Source organism: Bombus huntii, unplaced genomic scaffold (genome assembly GCF_024542735.1).
Source record: "Bombus huntii isolate Logan2020A unplaced genomic scaffold, iyBomHunt1.1 ctg00000057.1, whole genome shotgun sequence".
Classification (NCBI taxonomy): Eukaryota; Metazoa; Arthropoda; class Insecta; order Hymenoptera; family Apidae; genus Bombus; species Bombus huntii.
The window spans coordinates 272,409-289,578 of NW_026099318.1; the positions used below are offsets into that span (position 1 = coordinate 272,409).

At 46.1% G+C, this 17,170-nt stretch overlaps 2 protein-coding genes across 3 annotated transcripts in view; one reads left to right on the plus strand and one right to left on the minus strand.

Moving 5' to 3' along the window:
• The window catches only part of LOC126875728 (uncharacterized), a 303,269-nt gene that overhangs the window by 181,290 nt on the left and 104,809 nt on the right, over positions 1-17,170 (plus strand). The window contains exon 1 of one of the 2 annotated variants that reach the window (XM_050638609.1): positions 9,248-9,464. The exons of the other annotated variant lie outside the window; for it this stretch is intronic. The gene's annotated coding sequence lies outside the window, so the exon portion shown is untranslated. Of the gene's footprint in view, positions 1-9,247; positions 9,465-17,170 lie in introns of those variants that run through there. 2 annotated transcript variants of the gene reach the window in all.
• LOC126875768 (uncharacterized) lies at positions 11,433-12,476 on the minus strand. The gene has a single exon (XM_050638641.1). The coding sequence runs from the start codon at positions 12,474-12,476 to the stop codon at positions 11,433-11,435; it is 1,044 nt and encodes a 347-aa protein (XP_050494598.1).

The following is a 17,170-nucleotide window of genomic DNA, read 5'->3' on the forward strand; positions in this document are numbered from 1 at the left end:
CTTTCGTTCCTTGATGTAAAACGGTCCGCAGTAGTCGATTCCGACGTTGGTAAATGGCCGAGATTCTGTTATCCGTGCAGCTGGAAGGTCGCCCATTATGTAATCCACTGGAGGGGGTGGGGTGATGTGTTGATCCAATGTAGAACGATTGTGGAGTCAGTCCAATAAACGGTTCGAGCAATGTTGCTTCGTAAGGCTTGGAGGACTGTAGTGGCCAGTGACGCGAGAAGGAGTGCTCCACTCAGTTCCAACCTTGGAATGGTTAGTGATTTGAGTGAAGCTACCTTCGACTTCGCAGTGAGGAGACGTGTACAGACATGACCATCCGGCGAAGGTAAACGCATGCTCCATATGCCCTTTCGCTGGCATCACAGAACCCGTGTAACTCAATTTCCGCTGCGGGTTTGATTATCGTTTTACGTGGAAACTTCACGTTATTCAATAATGGCAGCTGTGCGTAATATTTGCTCCATTCCGTGTGCACGCTCTCCATCCGCCTCGTCCTATGACTCTACCGACTATCTACCGAGTATTGATCAGTTACTAACGAGTTATCCGCGAGCGATTATACACTGTCTTAGCGAATCTGTTAGTACGAGCGTCTTTGCGAGCATTATCTGTTCTTATGTATTTAGTCATTTTAAAATATACTGACGGCTTCTATAACGGGCAATCTCGTCTAATAAATTTCACGACCAACCATCCTCTACACACAAGTCCTCTAAATACATAACGACTTTTCAGTTCAATTTGCGTTTAACGCGATCTATTCTCCCGGGTGCGCCATTTTTCTCTAAAAGTTAAATTCCATCCGATGTAACTTGATTAGTCGAACAATTATCAATTTCCATCATTGTATCTTCACGTAAAATAATTTTCTGTTAGCGTCCGCGGTTGTAAAAATAACGATCAGGTATTGGGATATTTATACAATGGAGTACCAATTATAAAAACATTTCTCACAAAATCACTTTACAGTCTTAGTAGGGTTGTGAGGTACAAAAACGACGTTATTCTAAGCAAACGCTACTTATACGCAATGTGGACGTGTTTGACAACTATGAAAACTGTGTGATTCTATTGAGCACAAAACCTTATGAAACTACTATTTGAAAAAACCTGATTGAAAAACTCGATATTATAAATTTTACTAATATAATAATAATAATAAGTAATAACTAAATAAGTAATAATAACGTTGTATTGTTGTATATATATGTGATTAATGTTACAATAATCGTATGTACGTAATATGTCATGTTATATGGATTATGGATCTTTACAATAACTTAACACAATTATTTGTTTACTATATTTACAATTTGATTACTAGAAACTATATAATATGTTTTAAAGTCGGTAATAAAGTTGTATAAATATATGTTTAATGAGTTTTTTATAGAAAGTTCTATATATTATTAACGAAGCTGACTAAGTTCCATATCTAAATTATTTTGTCAATTTTATTATTCGTTATCACATCAAAGCATGTGTTTTTGTAGATCATATTATAATAATGTTTCCATACAGGAATAAAAGCTTCACTAAAACATTCTTATAGAAACGCGCACATTTCTCTTAATTATGCTTATATTCCTTTAAAGTAAAATTAAGTTAAAATTAAAAAGTAAATTAAAAAGTTTATTGTTATTATGAATTAATATTTGTATAATTTACATTATTGTTATTTATAATATAAGTCTACAAGCCACTATAAAAGTCTATTAGTTAATGTTTCTATAGCTTTGTAGAACTTGTAATACGTTGTAATGTAACAGGTTAAAAAGAATTGGTGCAATTTGTACATTATTGTGGTATCATGAATGAGGGGCCTGGGGGGTGTCGTAAATCGCAGACATGTGCATGTGGTCAGAGGGACAGAAAGCGATTTATCCGAAGAGATTGCTGAAAGGATCAGGTAGAATATTCGCGAGTTTCGAGTGCCATGTTAGGACTTGGCATGAGCTGAAGATAGGACTGATTAAAGAATTCTCTAAAAAGATTAATAGTCGGCAAGTACATCAAAGACTTAGAGATACGAAAAAGAGAAGCGACGAAACATGCTTGGCTTATATGTACCGCATGCTTGAAATAGCCAGCCATGTTGATATGGAGGAGGAGGCGAAAGTGGAGTATATTGTAGAAGGATTAGTAGATGAAGAAAACAATAAGTCTACACTATACGGTACTACATCCATTACAGAATTGAGGAAGAGATTAATCATGTACGAGAAACAGAATTATCGCAGAGCAAAATCGATTGTGAAGGTAGCCAAAACTGAAAGGAGCAGGAAGCCCAGTAAATCTGGAGATATGAAGAAGACGAGATGTTACAATTGCGGCGGCGAAGAATATGAGTGTGCAGAGTGCCCGAATAGGTCGGGAGGATCTAAGTGCTTTAAGTGTAGAGAGTACGGACACATCGTATCGAAGTGCGACAACCTGAGCGAGTCCCATAAAGTTGTTTCTAGTATGTGGCAATCGTTGCAGACGAAGCGTGGTAAAGGCGTTAAGATCGGAAATTTTGAATTGAGCGCGCTAATAGATACCGGTAGCGAACTAACTTTAATGAGAGCGGATCAGTATGTGAAAATTGGGGCGTCCAGATTAAGTCAGAAAATTGTTGAATTTCGCGGTATCGGGTCCGGAAGAAATTGTACACTCGAAGAATTTTCGACAGATATTCTGATAGATGATGAGTCGTGCGTTGTAACGATACATGTAGTTTCAGATACTTTGATGCAACACTCGTTGATAATTGGCACATACTTCCTGAATACTACCGAATTAAACATGTCGGAGAAGGGTCAGGAATAAGGTTGTGGGCGTTCGATGAATCTTCATTGGAATCGGCCATCGTCTTGTTATAACGAAGGTACGGTCTATTAATACGAGTATGGATGCTACCGACTCGACAATCAACCGCGGCGGTTGGACACTCGCGATACTAGTGATGTTGGTCGTAGGTTCAATAACGAATCCGCGGTCAACGGGATGATAGGTGTACGTGCTCACAAAATATAAGTCGGACTCTTTGCGAAACCGTGGAATATCCACCGAGCGTACAGACTCTAAGTAATGACTCTCCGTCGCGATGATGCTGCAGAGGAAAACTATGATGGTGTGTGTCTGAGGACACGAGATCATCGGATTCGTCGAGGATATCCTTCGTTCAGAAGGTGAGGGAATTTGGCGTTGCTGCTAATTGGTCAATCTCCATATCGGTGATTAGAAAAGGATGCTAGCCGCCCTCGCGGGAAAGTTGCTAGTGGGAGACACCGTTCGTTGAAAAATAGGTCTCTCCTATCTTCCCGTAGCTGGGACAAAGACTGTTTGTTTGAAGGACTTTAGTCAACTAAATTCTAAGATTTATGACGGGCCCTCAGGCTAGCTGATCACGTACTGTGGAGACGCATCGACATCTGGCAATCATCTTGCTCGAAGAATAGGGTCTGCGTGTGGCGAGCCACGGGACAGAAACCGTTGTAATGTTTACTGTCGCGTGCCGCCACAAATATTTCTTTTAAGGAGAGCTATAGAATTACTCCATACCTTTGTTAGACAAAGCGTTCATCCCGTGACTGCGGCTACGTTCGGCGACTGGCTGTCCCCTCGAGCCCAAGCTCATTATCACAAATCTCAAACAAATACAAATCGGATCGAAAGACGACAATTGTTTAATTATGCCTATGGTAGAATCTAGATTACGGTGTTAGGGGATTATCCCGAAGTTCCAAAGGGGAGGCTTCGATGTCCTTTCATCTCCGACAAGGCCATCCTGACAATCACACGTCCTTGTGTGTAACTAAAATATTGCGTTTTTCCAACATTAGACTCGACGTAACTCATATTATTTACCGTTCAACTAAATGTTCCAAATAAGTCAAGGGTCCATTCCAACAATGAAATTTCGTTCGGAGGTTTGATAACAGAAAAATGAAAGAGAACGAGAATTTGTAGCGTTATAATTTGTATTCAAAGTGCTAGTTGCATCCTGTGGTTTATCAGTCGGGTCGTAATGGCATGATGGACTATTTGCGATTTTGTACCCAGTTGAATCTTGATTTTGTAGATTGCACGACCACACAGAATTTTATTACATTGTCACTGGTAGTGCGTGCGAATATATGGCCAATTTAGATTCGTAACATTGCAGCTGGCAGTGCGTGCGAATGCACGACCGCTTCAGCTTCGTGGCACTGTCGCTGGCAGTGCATGTGAGTACACGACCGCTTCAGCTTCGTGGCATTGGGTTAATGACCCTCAGGGGTCGGGGTACCCATATCGCTTTGGGCACTGTCCTCGCCGCTACTACCAACGTCCAAATCCGCAGGAATGCGACTATCTGGCACTTTCATCAACCTGTCGTGACTGTACTTGTAAGAGCGTTTGCCGTCTAACGTTTTTAGAATATCTGTCTCCCTCAAAATTCTCTGCTATTACAAAATCAAAATTTTGCGTAATATAAAATCACCGACGTTAAATCTAACTATTTTAGCTTTAGTTTTGTCAACTCCATCTTTATCGTACTTGTTGAAAGTTGTGGATCTTTGAGGCCGAAATAATGTTATAGGAACACTAAATTTATACTGAGGATTAATATTAAAATAATGAAATATTTATTTCATGGACGATTCCTTATATATTCATCGATACACACTTGCACGCGTCTCAGCATTTTCTTCTATACCTGACTGTAAACCGACTCTTCGACGACTCTTAACCGACTGAAGAGTTTACATTCATTTGTTTTCGAGACGCTTCGGACACACATACTTCCACACACTGATATTCACATAGAAGTATCTCTACTACGCATTTAACCTAGTCCAGCACAGAAAATTATACATACCTCAACACACCTCCTTAATTTTTTGTGCTGCATATTCATTTCCTTTTATAAGTCAATCAAACTGTTCTTAAAAATAATCTAAAATTTTCAAATTTGTTCCTCCCTAGAGCCTTCGTTAAAATATCAGCTACATTATTTTCTGAATCTATTTTTATAGTGTCAATCTTTTTATTGTCGTATCTTTCGTTCCCAAAATGGAAGTGAACTTCAATGTACTTAGAATTTTTTGTTAAGTTTCCAAATTTTGATATCGCAATCACTCCAGAATTATCTTCGTAAATTTTTATTGGTGTCTCGATCGTTATTTTAAAATCTTTCAACAATTTTCTTACAAATTTAATTTCGCTCACAGCTTCCGATAAAGCTACATACTCGGCGGCTGTTGATGATTTTGTCACGCTACTTTGCTTTCTCGATTTCCAGTAAATTGCGTTTCCGAAAAATCTTATAATAAATCCCGTAGTGGATTTTCTATCTACTTTATCTCCAGCCCAATCAGCATCAACAAAACAATCAATAACTCCAGCATTCAAATTTTTTTTATAAGTTAATTTTAATTTCCTAGTTAAATATAAGCACTTCAAAATTCTCAATGCATATCTATAGTGTGTCTCGTTGTAACTGTTTTGAAATCGACTTAAATAGTTTACACTATAGCTAACGTCTAATCTTGTTCCAGAACTAATATATAATAAAGCTCCTACGAGATTTCTATATCTTATATCGTCTGAAGCTGATTGTGCGGGTTCTAAACTTAAGATTTGTTCCATTGGTATAAAATATAGTTTACTATTTTCTATATTTTATTGCCTTGCTAATGACTATATAACTACTCTGATCCAATTTCATCTCACACTTCTTATTATCGTACTCAATGTTTATTCCTAAGTAAGTCTTTACTTCACCTAAGTCCTTCATCGCAAATTGGTTTGACAATTTGTTTTTAATCTCATCGATTTTTCTTTTGTTTTTTCCACATACTAATAAGTCGTCTACGAATAGAATTAAATATATAACATCATCGCTCTCATACTTCATATACAGACAATAATCACTCTTACTTCTTTGAAATCCTAATCTTTTTATATACTTGTCGAAACATTCATACCAAGCTCTTGAACTTTCACGCAATCCATATAACGCTTTTGATAATTTACATACTCTCCCGCTTTTATCGTCGTAACCTATAGGTTGTTTTACAGATACATCCGTTTTTATAGTTCCGTTTAGGAATGCTGTTTCTACATCCATTTCCATGAAATGCTGTCATCTCCACTTAAAGCTTCTTCATAGGTTTGAGGACTGCCTGCGCTAACTACATTCACATAAATGAAATATGAGCTCGCTTGGCCATATCTTTGAGGTTTCTTTCTTTCCCGTTCTGACCATCCCAAATTATTTTCTGTGTTCTCAAGTTTACTTTCTGATTCGTTACTTAAATTTCTCTCCTCTTTTATTGTGGCCTGCTCGACCTTTTCGTTTAAATCCTTTTCTGTTTCATTGTTTGGTCCATCTTCTCCTTGAAATCCTACTAAATTATCATCTTCACCTATAAATTCTACGTGTCTTGCAATTATAATTTTATTATTAACTAGGATCCTATATCCATTGTTTTCATAACCTACAAGTATCCCAGTATCTGCTTTTTTGTCCCATTTCGAATTTTTTTTAATTTCAGGCATTCTTACGAAAACTCTACTTCCGTACAATCTTAAATTATTTATATTCGGTTTCCTTTTAAAAAATATTTCAAATGGTGTTTTATTTTCATACGTGTTCGTAATGGTTCTATTTTTTAATTGCGCCACAGCTCCAATTACTTTCCGGCCAATATTTAATATTCAGCTTTGAATCATATAATAAGCATCTAGCGGAATTCATAATTGTTCTATTGTAGCGCTCAGCTGTTCCATTTAATTCGTGAACATAAGGTGGGCATGGTTCTACGACAATTCCCTTTGCCCTAGTTAGATTGTACATGTTTTTGTTCATATATTCTTTTCTATTATCGCATCTTATTCTCTTTATCTTCTTTCCAGTAAGATTTTCAACTTTGTTTATGTAATCAAGAAAACAATTGTAAACTTCATCTTTTGATCTCAAAGTATAAATCAATGCGCACTTACTGTAGTCATCTATAAATGTTAAGAAATATTTGGATCCATCAAACCCGGTATTTTTATGAGGTCCATTTAAATCGGTATGTACTAATTCTAAAATCTCTCGTGCTCTACTACTGTTGTTTTGGAAGGGTAAATTGTGCATTTTATTTTGGATACATGTACCACATTTTAATTTTACTTGTTCAAAATTTTCTGGCATTCCCTCAACTATTTTTTTTCCTACACATTGTATCTAAATAATTAAAGTTTATATGCCCTAAGATCCTGTGATATTTTTCTTTATTTGTCATTTTTCCCACAATTGTAGCGTGAGATTATTGCCTTTCAATGTAACTACTTATTTCATATAAACCATTATCTTTGAATGCGATTCCTATCAACTTTCTGTATTTGTTATATATCTTTGAAATATTTCCGCAACATCCCGTCACACCGTAACCTGCGTTCACGGACAGCCGAGGCAAGTCTATTACGACTAAGACAAGTCGCACACTTGTTAGTCGCGAAGCAACTCGGACGCAGAACCTACGCAAAATATCAGCCGGATTCGGTGCCGTTGGAGGAAGCATCAGTTCGGAGGATATCAGAATCCACGAGCTACAATCAACAGAGTGTCACCATCGGGAAGGAATCACCTTCACCACAAGGTACACGATGTAACATCCCGTTGCACCGTAACCGGCGATAACGAACAGCCGAGGCAAGCCTATCACGACTAAGATAAGTCGCACACTTGGTAGTCACGAAGCACCTCGGACGCCGAACCTACGTAAATTATCAGAGCTATCGTGCGCCAAGCCACCATGCCCCTAACCAGGAAGCACGCATAAAACAATTGAAGCTGGAGCGGGAGGTATCCAAACGGGAAGTGGCGAAATTTCGAACGATCCTTGATAATTATGAGGCAAAGGGATCACTAAACACAGTTCCATTTATGTTAGAAGACTTGGAAGTCGAATACGCAATATGTAAAAAACATCAATGCGACTTAGACGGGATAGACGAGGGTCAGACAGTACAGGAACGACTAGACATTAAATATGAATTTCTGGACTGTAAAGGACGCGCCATCGATATAATTGAGCGAGCCAAGGGACGGAACTCATTGCATGACACCCGCAGTTCATTACCCACACGCAACTTGACGACAACCAAGTTCGCGTCCGCATTATCTCGATCGTCTCACCCAACGCCACAAATCACCTTGAATTTGACAAACTTTAACGAGCCTTTGGACCTGAAGAAAGAGAAGGTCTCACCAGGCGACAACTCGTTTCAAAACCTAATCTCTCCTAATCTGTTACAGAACGTTCATAATTCTTTAACCGTAGTTCACAACCTAGAAAGCAACGGGTTGAGTCCCATCCAGGACAGCAAAGTCAACATTGAGTCGGAACGTACTGTAAAGGTTTCGAAATCCATTATGATCAAACCGTCCAGGGGCAGTTCTTCCTCGGGCAATACTTCCACGATGAGCGTCCAACACAACGTATCGACGTTCAATGATCTATCTTACATCACGTCACCTGTACCACCCAGGATTAGAAACATGGCATCGGACAGCTACTCTCCGAGACCTAACGTAACGACTCCAACTTCGCCACCTCACAGATGCGCCACACCTGCAATTGGGCCTAATCAGAATGATTTACGCATTATTACCACCATGACTAATCACTCAAATGGCATCGGTAATTTACATAACATTCCATCTGATCTCAACGATTCTCTACTGGTTTCACAGAGCGCCACATCGAACAAGTCGCGTACCACAGACTTCTCCCTGAAGCCACTCTTGGCTGCCACGACGTCCCAAGCACGACGCCCAACGCTTCTTCTCTACCAAAGATCATCACCAAGAGAATGCAATTCGGGCGGGTCATCGGGGGGAGGCCAGTCTCCCAACCCACTACAGACATCGTTCACATTTCCAAGGCAGATCATCCCTCAGACAACAGGTACTACCTGTCACATCACGATTCAATCAGGGAAAGGATCAAACCCTCAAAACTCCGCGCTGTGTTTGCTGAATCGTCACCAAGCACCACCAGAGTTCTGTACAACGACACCTCTGTGGAACACCTTTAGAATTTTGGATAATCCCGCAACATTGTAATCTAGAGTCTACTATAGCTACAATTAAACAATTGTAGTTATTCAAACCGATTGTAATTGTTCGCGAGTTGTGATAATGAGCTTGGACTAGAGGCGACAGCCAGTCGCCGAACGTAGCCGCGGTCACGGGATGAACACTTTGTCTAACAAAGGTATGGAGTAATTCTATAGCTCTCCTTAAAAGAAATATTCGTGGCGGCACGCGACAGTAAACATTCCAACGGTTTCTGTCCCGTGGCTCGCCACACGCAGACCCTATTCTTCGAGCAAGATGATTGCCAGATGTCGATGCGTCTCCGCAGTACATGTTCAGCTAGCCTGAGGGCCCGTTATAAATCTTAGGAATTAGTTGACTAAAGTCCTTCAAACAAACAGTCTTTGTCCCAGCTACGGGAAAATAGGAGAGACCTATTTTCAACGAACGGCGTCTCCCACTAGCAACCTTCCCTCGAGGGCGGCTAGCATCTTTTTCTAACCACCGATATGGAGATTGACCAATTAGCAGCAACGCCAAATTCCCCCACTTTCTGAACGAAGGCTTTCCTCGACGAATCCGATGATCTCGTGTCCTCAGACACACCCCATATAGTTTTCCTCTGTGGCATCATCGGGACGGGAAAGTCATTCTCTCTCGCGATCTCATCGACGAAAAGAGTAACCCCTTACAGCCAGTGAATATTGCACGTCCGACTTAGATTTTGTGAGCACGTTCATCTATCATCCCGTCGACCGCGGATTCGTTATTGAACCTAAGATCATTGTCATTAGTTTCTCGAATATCTAATTACCACGGTTACTTGTCCAGTTCTATGATAATCGTATTTGCATTAGTCGAAGTCTTCTCTGTTGCATAACGATACGTGTAATGCAAACGAAGGTTCGTTAACCCTGATTCTAATGTAAACCCGACAAATATAACGTGTAATAACTATAATTCGAATTTGTTAAAACAATGGAAATAAGAGTGGATGGTTGTAATAACGCAAATAAGATTGTGGTGTATTATCGACTAAAGAGCAACCGGTCAGGTCAAACCGATCGGTCGATATCGCGTACCTCGAATAACTCAACGTTCAAGATGGAGGAGATGAAATAACTCGAGTGTTAGATTTAGATGGCACTTTATTTGTACTAGTTGTAGCACTTAACCGAACTAAGGGAGGACCACTGTCGTCCTAAGTCTGTAATGTCAGATGGTTGAAGATGAACTAAACTTCCCCGTTCCTGATTCTCTCCTCCCGCCGTTGTATTTCTTCTCTCCACCGTACTCTTCCGGCTGATCCTTTCCTGGGTTTTTTCCTGGCCTCGAGTCATTACATTTACCGCCTTGGAAGGACATGTAACTCGGAGTTTCCTAACGAGAGGAATGGGCCTGTCCGTGTCATAAACAGACGGCCACTCAAATTCTGAATTATAGCCCTGGGAGGACTGGTAAGTCGGAATTTCCTAATGAGGGAAATGAGCTTATCCGTGCCATAAACGGACAGCCAACTAAAATTTCGAAAAAAGATAAATATGATGTTGTTATGACAGTTGAGGAGAGACAATTCGTGATAAATACTTTAATAGACTATTAATTGACCGTTTAATGAACAGTAAGGAGATAGAGGTATATTCGTGTGATGTGGAGAGGACAATTAGTCGCCTATAAGCACTAATAAATAGTGGAAATTAAAAAGTTTGAATTTGATGTAATCGGTGGTTATAATATTTAATATATACAAACGTTTAATTGTGAATTGCTTGATAAATTGAGCTTTTCGATGCTACAAGAACAGTCGATGTATAAATTGGCGTGTCAGCTAAATGAAATCATACATGTAAGCCTATGGCTGAATTATTATAGGGGTATTTTAAATGAATATTTTATTGTCTTGTAGTAGCCTTTTTTTTATTAACATGGAGGAAATCCGCACGGGCAAAGCGGCGGATGGAGGATGGGGTAAAGCGGCGTGGTAATGCCGGACTCCAACCGACTAAAACCTTCACGATGATCGTCCCGGCTGCGATCGAGAGGGGCCCGGGAACCGGTGTGAGCGATACACCGCCCCCCCGCGCTTAATACGTCCCCTAATGGAGCGCTGTGCGGCCATGTAACACCGCGCCTCGTCGCCGGAGCCGCCGTGCCCGACAGTCCGGTTCCCCTACCGGGATTCTTTGCGGCCCCGGGGCGATGAGCTACCAGCGCCTAAGTTTGCACCCCACCGGGGGGTTCGGCGAACCTAGTGCGCCTCGCCGAAGCGCGCCCACAGCCTCTGCAGCGCCCTCGCAAGTCAATCATCTCAAGGTGAGAGTACCGCACCCTCATCCTCCCCGCGGCCACTTTTCGAAGCATAACTTGCTCACAGAAGGAGGTCACGGCCATCCTTCTTCTCTCGCTTGCCAACAACGCCTCGAGGATCGTCGGCGGCGAGAGGTCCCATCCGATTTCCACGATGATGTCGCGGCGCCGGCCGCCCAGGCCGGGCTACTGCTGGAATACTTTCCAGCGTGTGCTGCGCCGAATCCACGATCGCATTGCAGTGGTGGCAACGCGCGGTCGCCTCTTTCCCGATTTGGTACAGATACTCGCCGAAGCAACAGTGTCCGGTGAGCACCTTCGTCACCCTGTAGGTCAGGGGAGACCCGCTGTCGTCCAACCAAGCGTCCCAGTTTGGAAGGACGGTCCCAAGGACCCTTATCCCCGGCCCACCCCATCTCGTGTCGAGGCTGGCGCGCCATCTGTCAAGCAAAGCCCGCCGAGCCCGAACGCTGACGTCGGCGCCCATCGGGTCTATCCCGCCCGACAGACCCCGAGTGTGAGGATAAATCTCGCGACACCTCAGGGCCTGCAATTCGAACAGGGGAAACTCGGCGAGCACCGCCGCTGCTGCCGCCGAAATGGTACGCAAGCCCCTCACTACCCTGATGGCCACCGTCCTGTGCAGCCTCCTGACCGCTAGGAGACTGCGACGGTTGGTCATCAGATCCTCCGCCCAGATCGGAGCTCCGTAGAGGAGCCTCGATCGCACCATGCCGGCGTACAGCCGGCGCACTCCGACGTCGGGCCCGCCCAGCCAAGGTAGCAAACATCCTGAGGCGTTCGCCGTCGCCTCAACAGACGGTGCCAGGCGCTCGAAGTGAGCGCCGACGGTCCAGTGGCTGTCGAGGGTCAGACCCAGATACTTTATTCTTGTTCCAACCCCGATCTCAGCCCCCTCCAACCTCAGACAATAACCAGCTAGAGGCCTCCCGTGATCGGCCTTGCGGCAAAACCACATTGCCTCGGACTTCTCAGGGGACACCCTCTGTCCCAATCCCTTGATCTCGGCGATCACGCAGGCCACCGCTAGCGAGGCGGACGGTTCTACCCCATGCCGTGCCCTAGACCAGCACCAACATGTCATCGGCGTAGCACGCCAGTGCCGAGTTCGGAAGCATCGGCGTCCGAAGCACCGCGTCATACGCGATGTTCTACAGCAACTGACGCGTTACTCTCGGGGCCAAGACCCCGGAGACGTCCTTCCACAGGAGGGCTGGGACTCCATCGGGACCCCGAGCTTTCCGCGCCTACGACCACCCCGGCAAGTTCTTCCTCGGTGACGCTTGATTCCGGGCTCCAACTTCTCGCGGTGACACGTGGTTCTTCTTCCGGCGGTTGAGGCTCCTGCTCCTCCTCTTAGGTAAAGTTGCCATCTCCCTCGTTCGCTGCTCCCGGGACCAGTGGTTTCGTCTAACCGCCGCCTACGACGGGATCTGGTGTACCGGCGCCGAGCGTGGATGGACGCCTCGCGTAGACAAGCGATCCCCTCGGATCACCAGTACACAGCGCCGACGCGGCGCGGGGCTCCAGACCGCGGCATACACGAATCGCAGATCGCGTGCATGTCGCGCCTCAGCCGAGTCGCGCCCGCTTCCGCGTCCTCGTCGGTCGGGGATTCGTTCTACCAAGTGACGGCTATAGCAGTCACCGCCCATCGCGGGAATCTTCTTCTCCTTCCCGGTGGGCTGCTGGAACCGCGCGCACCTAACGAACGGTCGCCCATCGCTGCGCCAACCGCCACATCCATCAAGATATAAAGGTGGTCCGAGAGGGTCTCCGCCGGGGAGACCTCCCAACCGCAAACACGGCGAGATGCGGCAGGGTTTGCCCATGTGAGGTCCACTATGGACACGCCCCGCCGTGCCAAGCACGTGTTAGACGACCCCCGGTTCATAAGCCGGAGGTCGAGTGCGAACGCCCAGTCCTGCACGTCGCGCCCCCTTCCGTTGGTCCTGCGGGATCCCCACGCCGTTGAGTGGGCGTTGATGTACCCGAGGACCAGTGTCGGGCAGGCGCCCAAACGCCTCGCGCAGCCGCAAGTCCGTCCAGGAAGGAGGCTTATTCGGTCCGGCTGATGTTGGGCGACACGTAGACCGCCACCACGGCCAGGTCGCCCCATTTCTCGACTATGAAGCCCCGTTCCGCTCGATCGCCGAGCAGGAGGGGTTTCCCGCGATCCCGGTCCAGAATATGGCGACCGAGCCTATCAGATCCCCAGCTCCTCGTGACGCGCCGGGAATGCTGTACGGCTGGGCCACTGCTGCCAGACCAATCCGCCGCTCCGTCAACCTCTGGAACATTAAGTCCTGAACCCGGCGGGAGCGGTTAAGATTGCACTGCAGGAGCAGTTGTCCACCTCCTCTTCTTCCGCTCACGTCGGGGAAGGCTCCGTCTTCATAGGCTCCTCCGGGCCGTTCCCCTCGCAGTCGTTTAGTCCGACTTCTCTGTCCTCTCTTCTCGCCTTCGTGGGGTCAGTTCACGGCAGCATCGTTTCCTTCCTCGTCACCACGTCCCCACCGTCGCGTGGAGCGGTCCTTGTTTCCTGTGCGGCCCTCTTCTTACGGGCAGGCAGTTTGCATGCCGGTGACCCAATACGGTGTTACGCGGGCAGTCCCAGGTCCGCGCATACCGGACACATGGGTACTCGCGCCGAACAGTCCCTGGCGCGATGTCCTTCCGCCCCGCACCCGTAGCAACGCTCCGGCCGGTCCGCCATCGATGTGCAGTCCCGGCGCACGTGACCCGACTCCATGAACCTGAAGCATTGGAGTCGGCGCGCAGGTAGAGGGGAAACTCTCGCCGCTGACCAACCTATGTTAATCCTACCTCCTGGTAGGGCGTCTCCTCCTCTGCTGATTTTCCTGCCCGTTATCTGCGGGCAGCGTAGCCATACCAATCAGAGGTCCCGAGGAGCGGAGCGTATGACTGCCACGTTGACCTCGTCAGCGTGGCAGCCCCCGGCCTCAGCAACAGCGGCTGCCACCTCCTCCGATGTGATCTAGTCCTCCAGTCCGATCACTCTTAGCTCGGCCGTCCTTCGCGGCACGGTTACCCTGGCGGGCAAATCCTTCAGCGTGGCCGCCATCCGCTCGGCCAGTCGCGAAGCTTTGCACCCAGCGTCCTGGCCTGAGATTTCGAACAGCAGCGCCCCCGTGTTTGTCCTCCTCGGTCTTAACTCCGTGAAGTCGAGTTCGGAGAACTTGACTTCCCTCTTCACCACCGATATCGCATCCCTGTACGTGAAGCCCCAGCCGTCCCTCACGGTGAGCGATACCGCTCCGGATCCATCGCCCCTGCCCGCTCCTCGCTTGGATTCCCTTCCCGTGCGGGGGCGTACCGGAGGTCGAGCGGCGCCGAAAAGTCCCTGCCCTTGTTCCGCCACTGTTGGTCGCCGTCCTGGGCGCCGAGGCCCCTGTTCGCAACGTCGACAATGGAAAAGACGACGATACCTGTTACGACCGTTCGCGAAGAGACGCGTTCGCTGGGAAAACGCGTCAGCGAGAAGCGTAAATTCTCGCTACGATTATGTTAATCGACGCCGCGAAATAGTCGTTCCCCTGTTTGTGTTAAGATAACAGAGGTGGTTCAATGAATGTAACACTGTATTAACAGGTTAACATAAAATAATATATTTTACAATAATATGATGGATATATTACATAAAGTTGACTCGACTTTACGATATCTCTAGATGAATTCGTTAGACTATTTGATTTTGCTCGTCAGATTTCTCGTTGTGTCACGTTTGACTCGTCAGAAGTTTGATCGTCTTTCGATGATTTCTTTGTCTCATTTGGAAGACGACCCCCACTATGCTCGGGTCACGCCACCGCTCGCGCCTATGATCACGTATGCCTCTTCTTGTGTGAAAAACGTAACGGTCAAAAATCGACGTTTCTAGAGCTCGCTACTTGGCGACAACTATGCTCTCGTCGATACATTGTATATGATCCGGCGGGCAGATAAGACGGTCTGCCTGCGACGTTGTAGGACCGCGAGCGACGGTTAGAAAATACAGCCTGTGGTAAGCCTCGTGGCGTAACAATACCCGTCCCTTGGTTCTTGCGTCGGTCGGCGCATGGACCGTTGGAAGAGGTTGCGCCGTGGGCTTCCTGTTCTTTCGCCTCGCTCTCCCTCTTCCTCCGCCTATGACGGTAATAAACCCTGCCTCGTCGGCCGACGACTCCACGGTCGACCGCGAGGTGTCTCTCGCCGGCCGCAATCGTGCTTGTACGGTTCTTACGGCTACGCTACTGTAACGTCGATTCACATCAGAGACCGGGCCACACTCTGCGGACAGGATGGCACTCAGATATCTGCACATCCTTGGCGCGTACCCTCAATAGTCTTAAGTACCCACCAGGGGTCTTGGAATTTTCATAGTTAATGTCCTTCGGACCAAGCGAGTATTTCTTGTCTTAGATATCCTTTACGTTTATTGTCTACCACGTGTTAGCATAGAAAGTTGGTTTTCTTCACATCTTTTATGTTCCGTTAGCAACTTTCTCGCGAGGGCGGCTGAAACCCTTCCTGGTCCACCAACCGCCTTATTATCCAATCGGAGATGGTGTCTACTGCCCTCACTTCCTTAACCAAAATTGTCATCAACAAATCCGATAGTCCCGTGTCCTTAGACACACCCACCCCTAGCTTTCCTCAGACACAGTATCGTCAGTAAAACTTCACTTATTCTGTATCCTTAGAATAGTCAACATATCTTTATCGGTCTCGCCCCTTATAACAGTCGCGTACTTAACGTGTCATTGTAACTAAGTCTTACATAACGTGGTTGCAGTGAATTGTGATTTATGTTAATTCAGTGTGTATTACATTGTGATTGCTGAATGCATAATAAAGTTTAATTAAAACAAAATTAATAGTTGTGTTACGACTCAGCTATTTTATTTCATCAACCAACCCTGAAGTTTACATGACACCAGCGTCCGTAGCCGGGAGGATCGCCCCCCCCCCCCCCTGGCATTATTTATTCACTCTTCCAACTTGCGGAGGAACAGGATCTTGAGATCCTCTAGTGGATCTCGAGGTCCTGGACCTCTATCCGTTTTCTTTGTTTGTTTATTATTACTCCCCGACCCGTCGGGACAGCGGAAACGGCGCGACGCTGACCAAGTGTGTGGAGGAGGTGGGGAGGGGGACCCATAATCGTTCCCGTTGGGGCCCCGGGAGCATTTTCTTTCGTCCCCCTCGTAGAGGTGATCCTCACCTCTCGTCCTTCACCGTCGATGTTATCATTTTTGGCTGCTCTCCGTGCATTCCTTGGTCAACCGTCTCTTGGAGACATCGTCTCTCTCTCCTGAAAGCGCACCCTCCTTCGCAGGTATGCGACCTCCTCCTCTTTCTGATCCTGGGTCGGTTCCACGTCCTTCACGGTAGCTTGCTTATCGACCGGTCCGATTCTCATTTCGTCACTCCGCGTGTCGTTGCCGCCGTCGGCACCGTCGCGAATGGTAAAGGTGGCGGCGGCCACGGTGGCAGCCTCGGTGTCGGTGTCGTTGTCGCTATCCTTCCCGCGCTTCGCGCCCCTCTTCTTCCTTTTATCGTGAGCCAGCAGCAAGAGAACCAGAACACGATCTTCTGCGGCTTCAGCGGAGGCACGCGAATTGTTTGACTAGTCGCAACCGTTGTGTTTTCGCTCAACATTGTTAGCGCACTCAGACTCACAATACTAAATTTCTCTAACTCAAATCAAGTCGGGGTCACCAATGTGGAAAATTGGTCGATGATAGGTTGTGCGAAATAACGAGAGCGAAATATTGC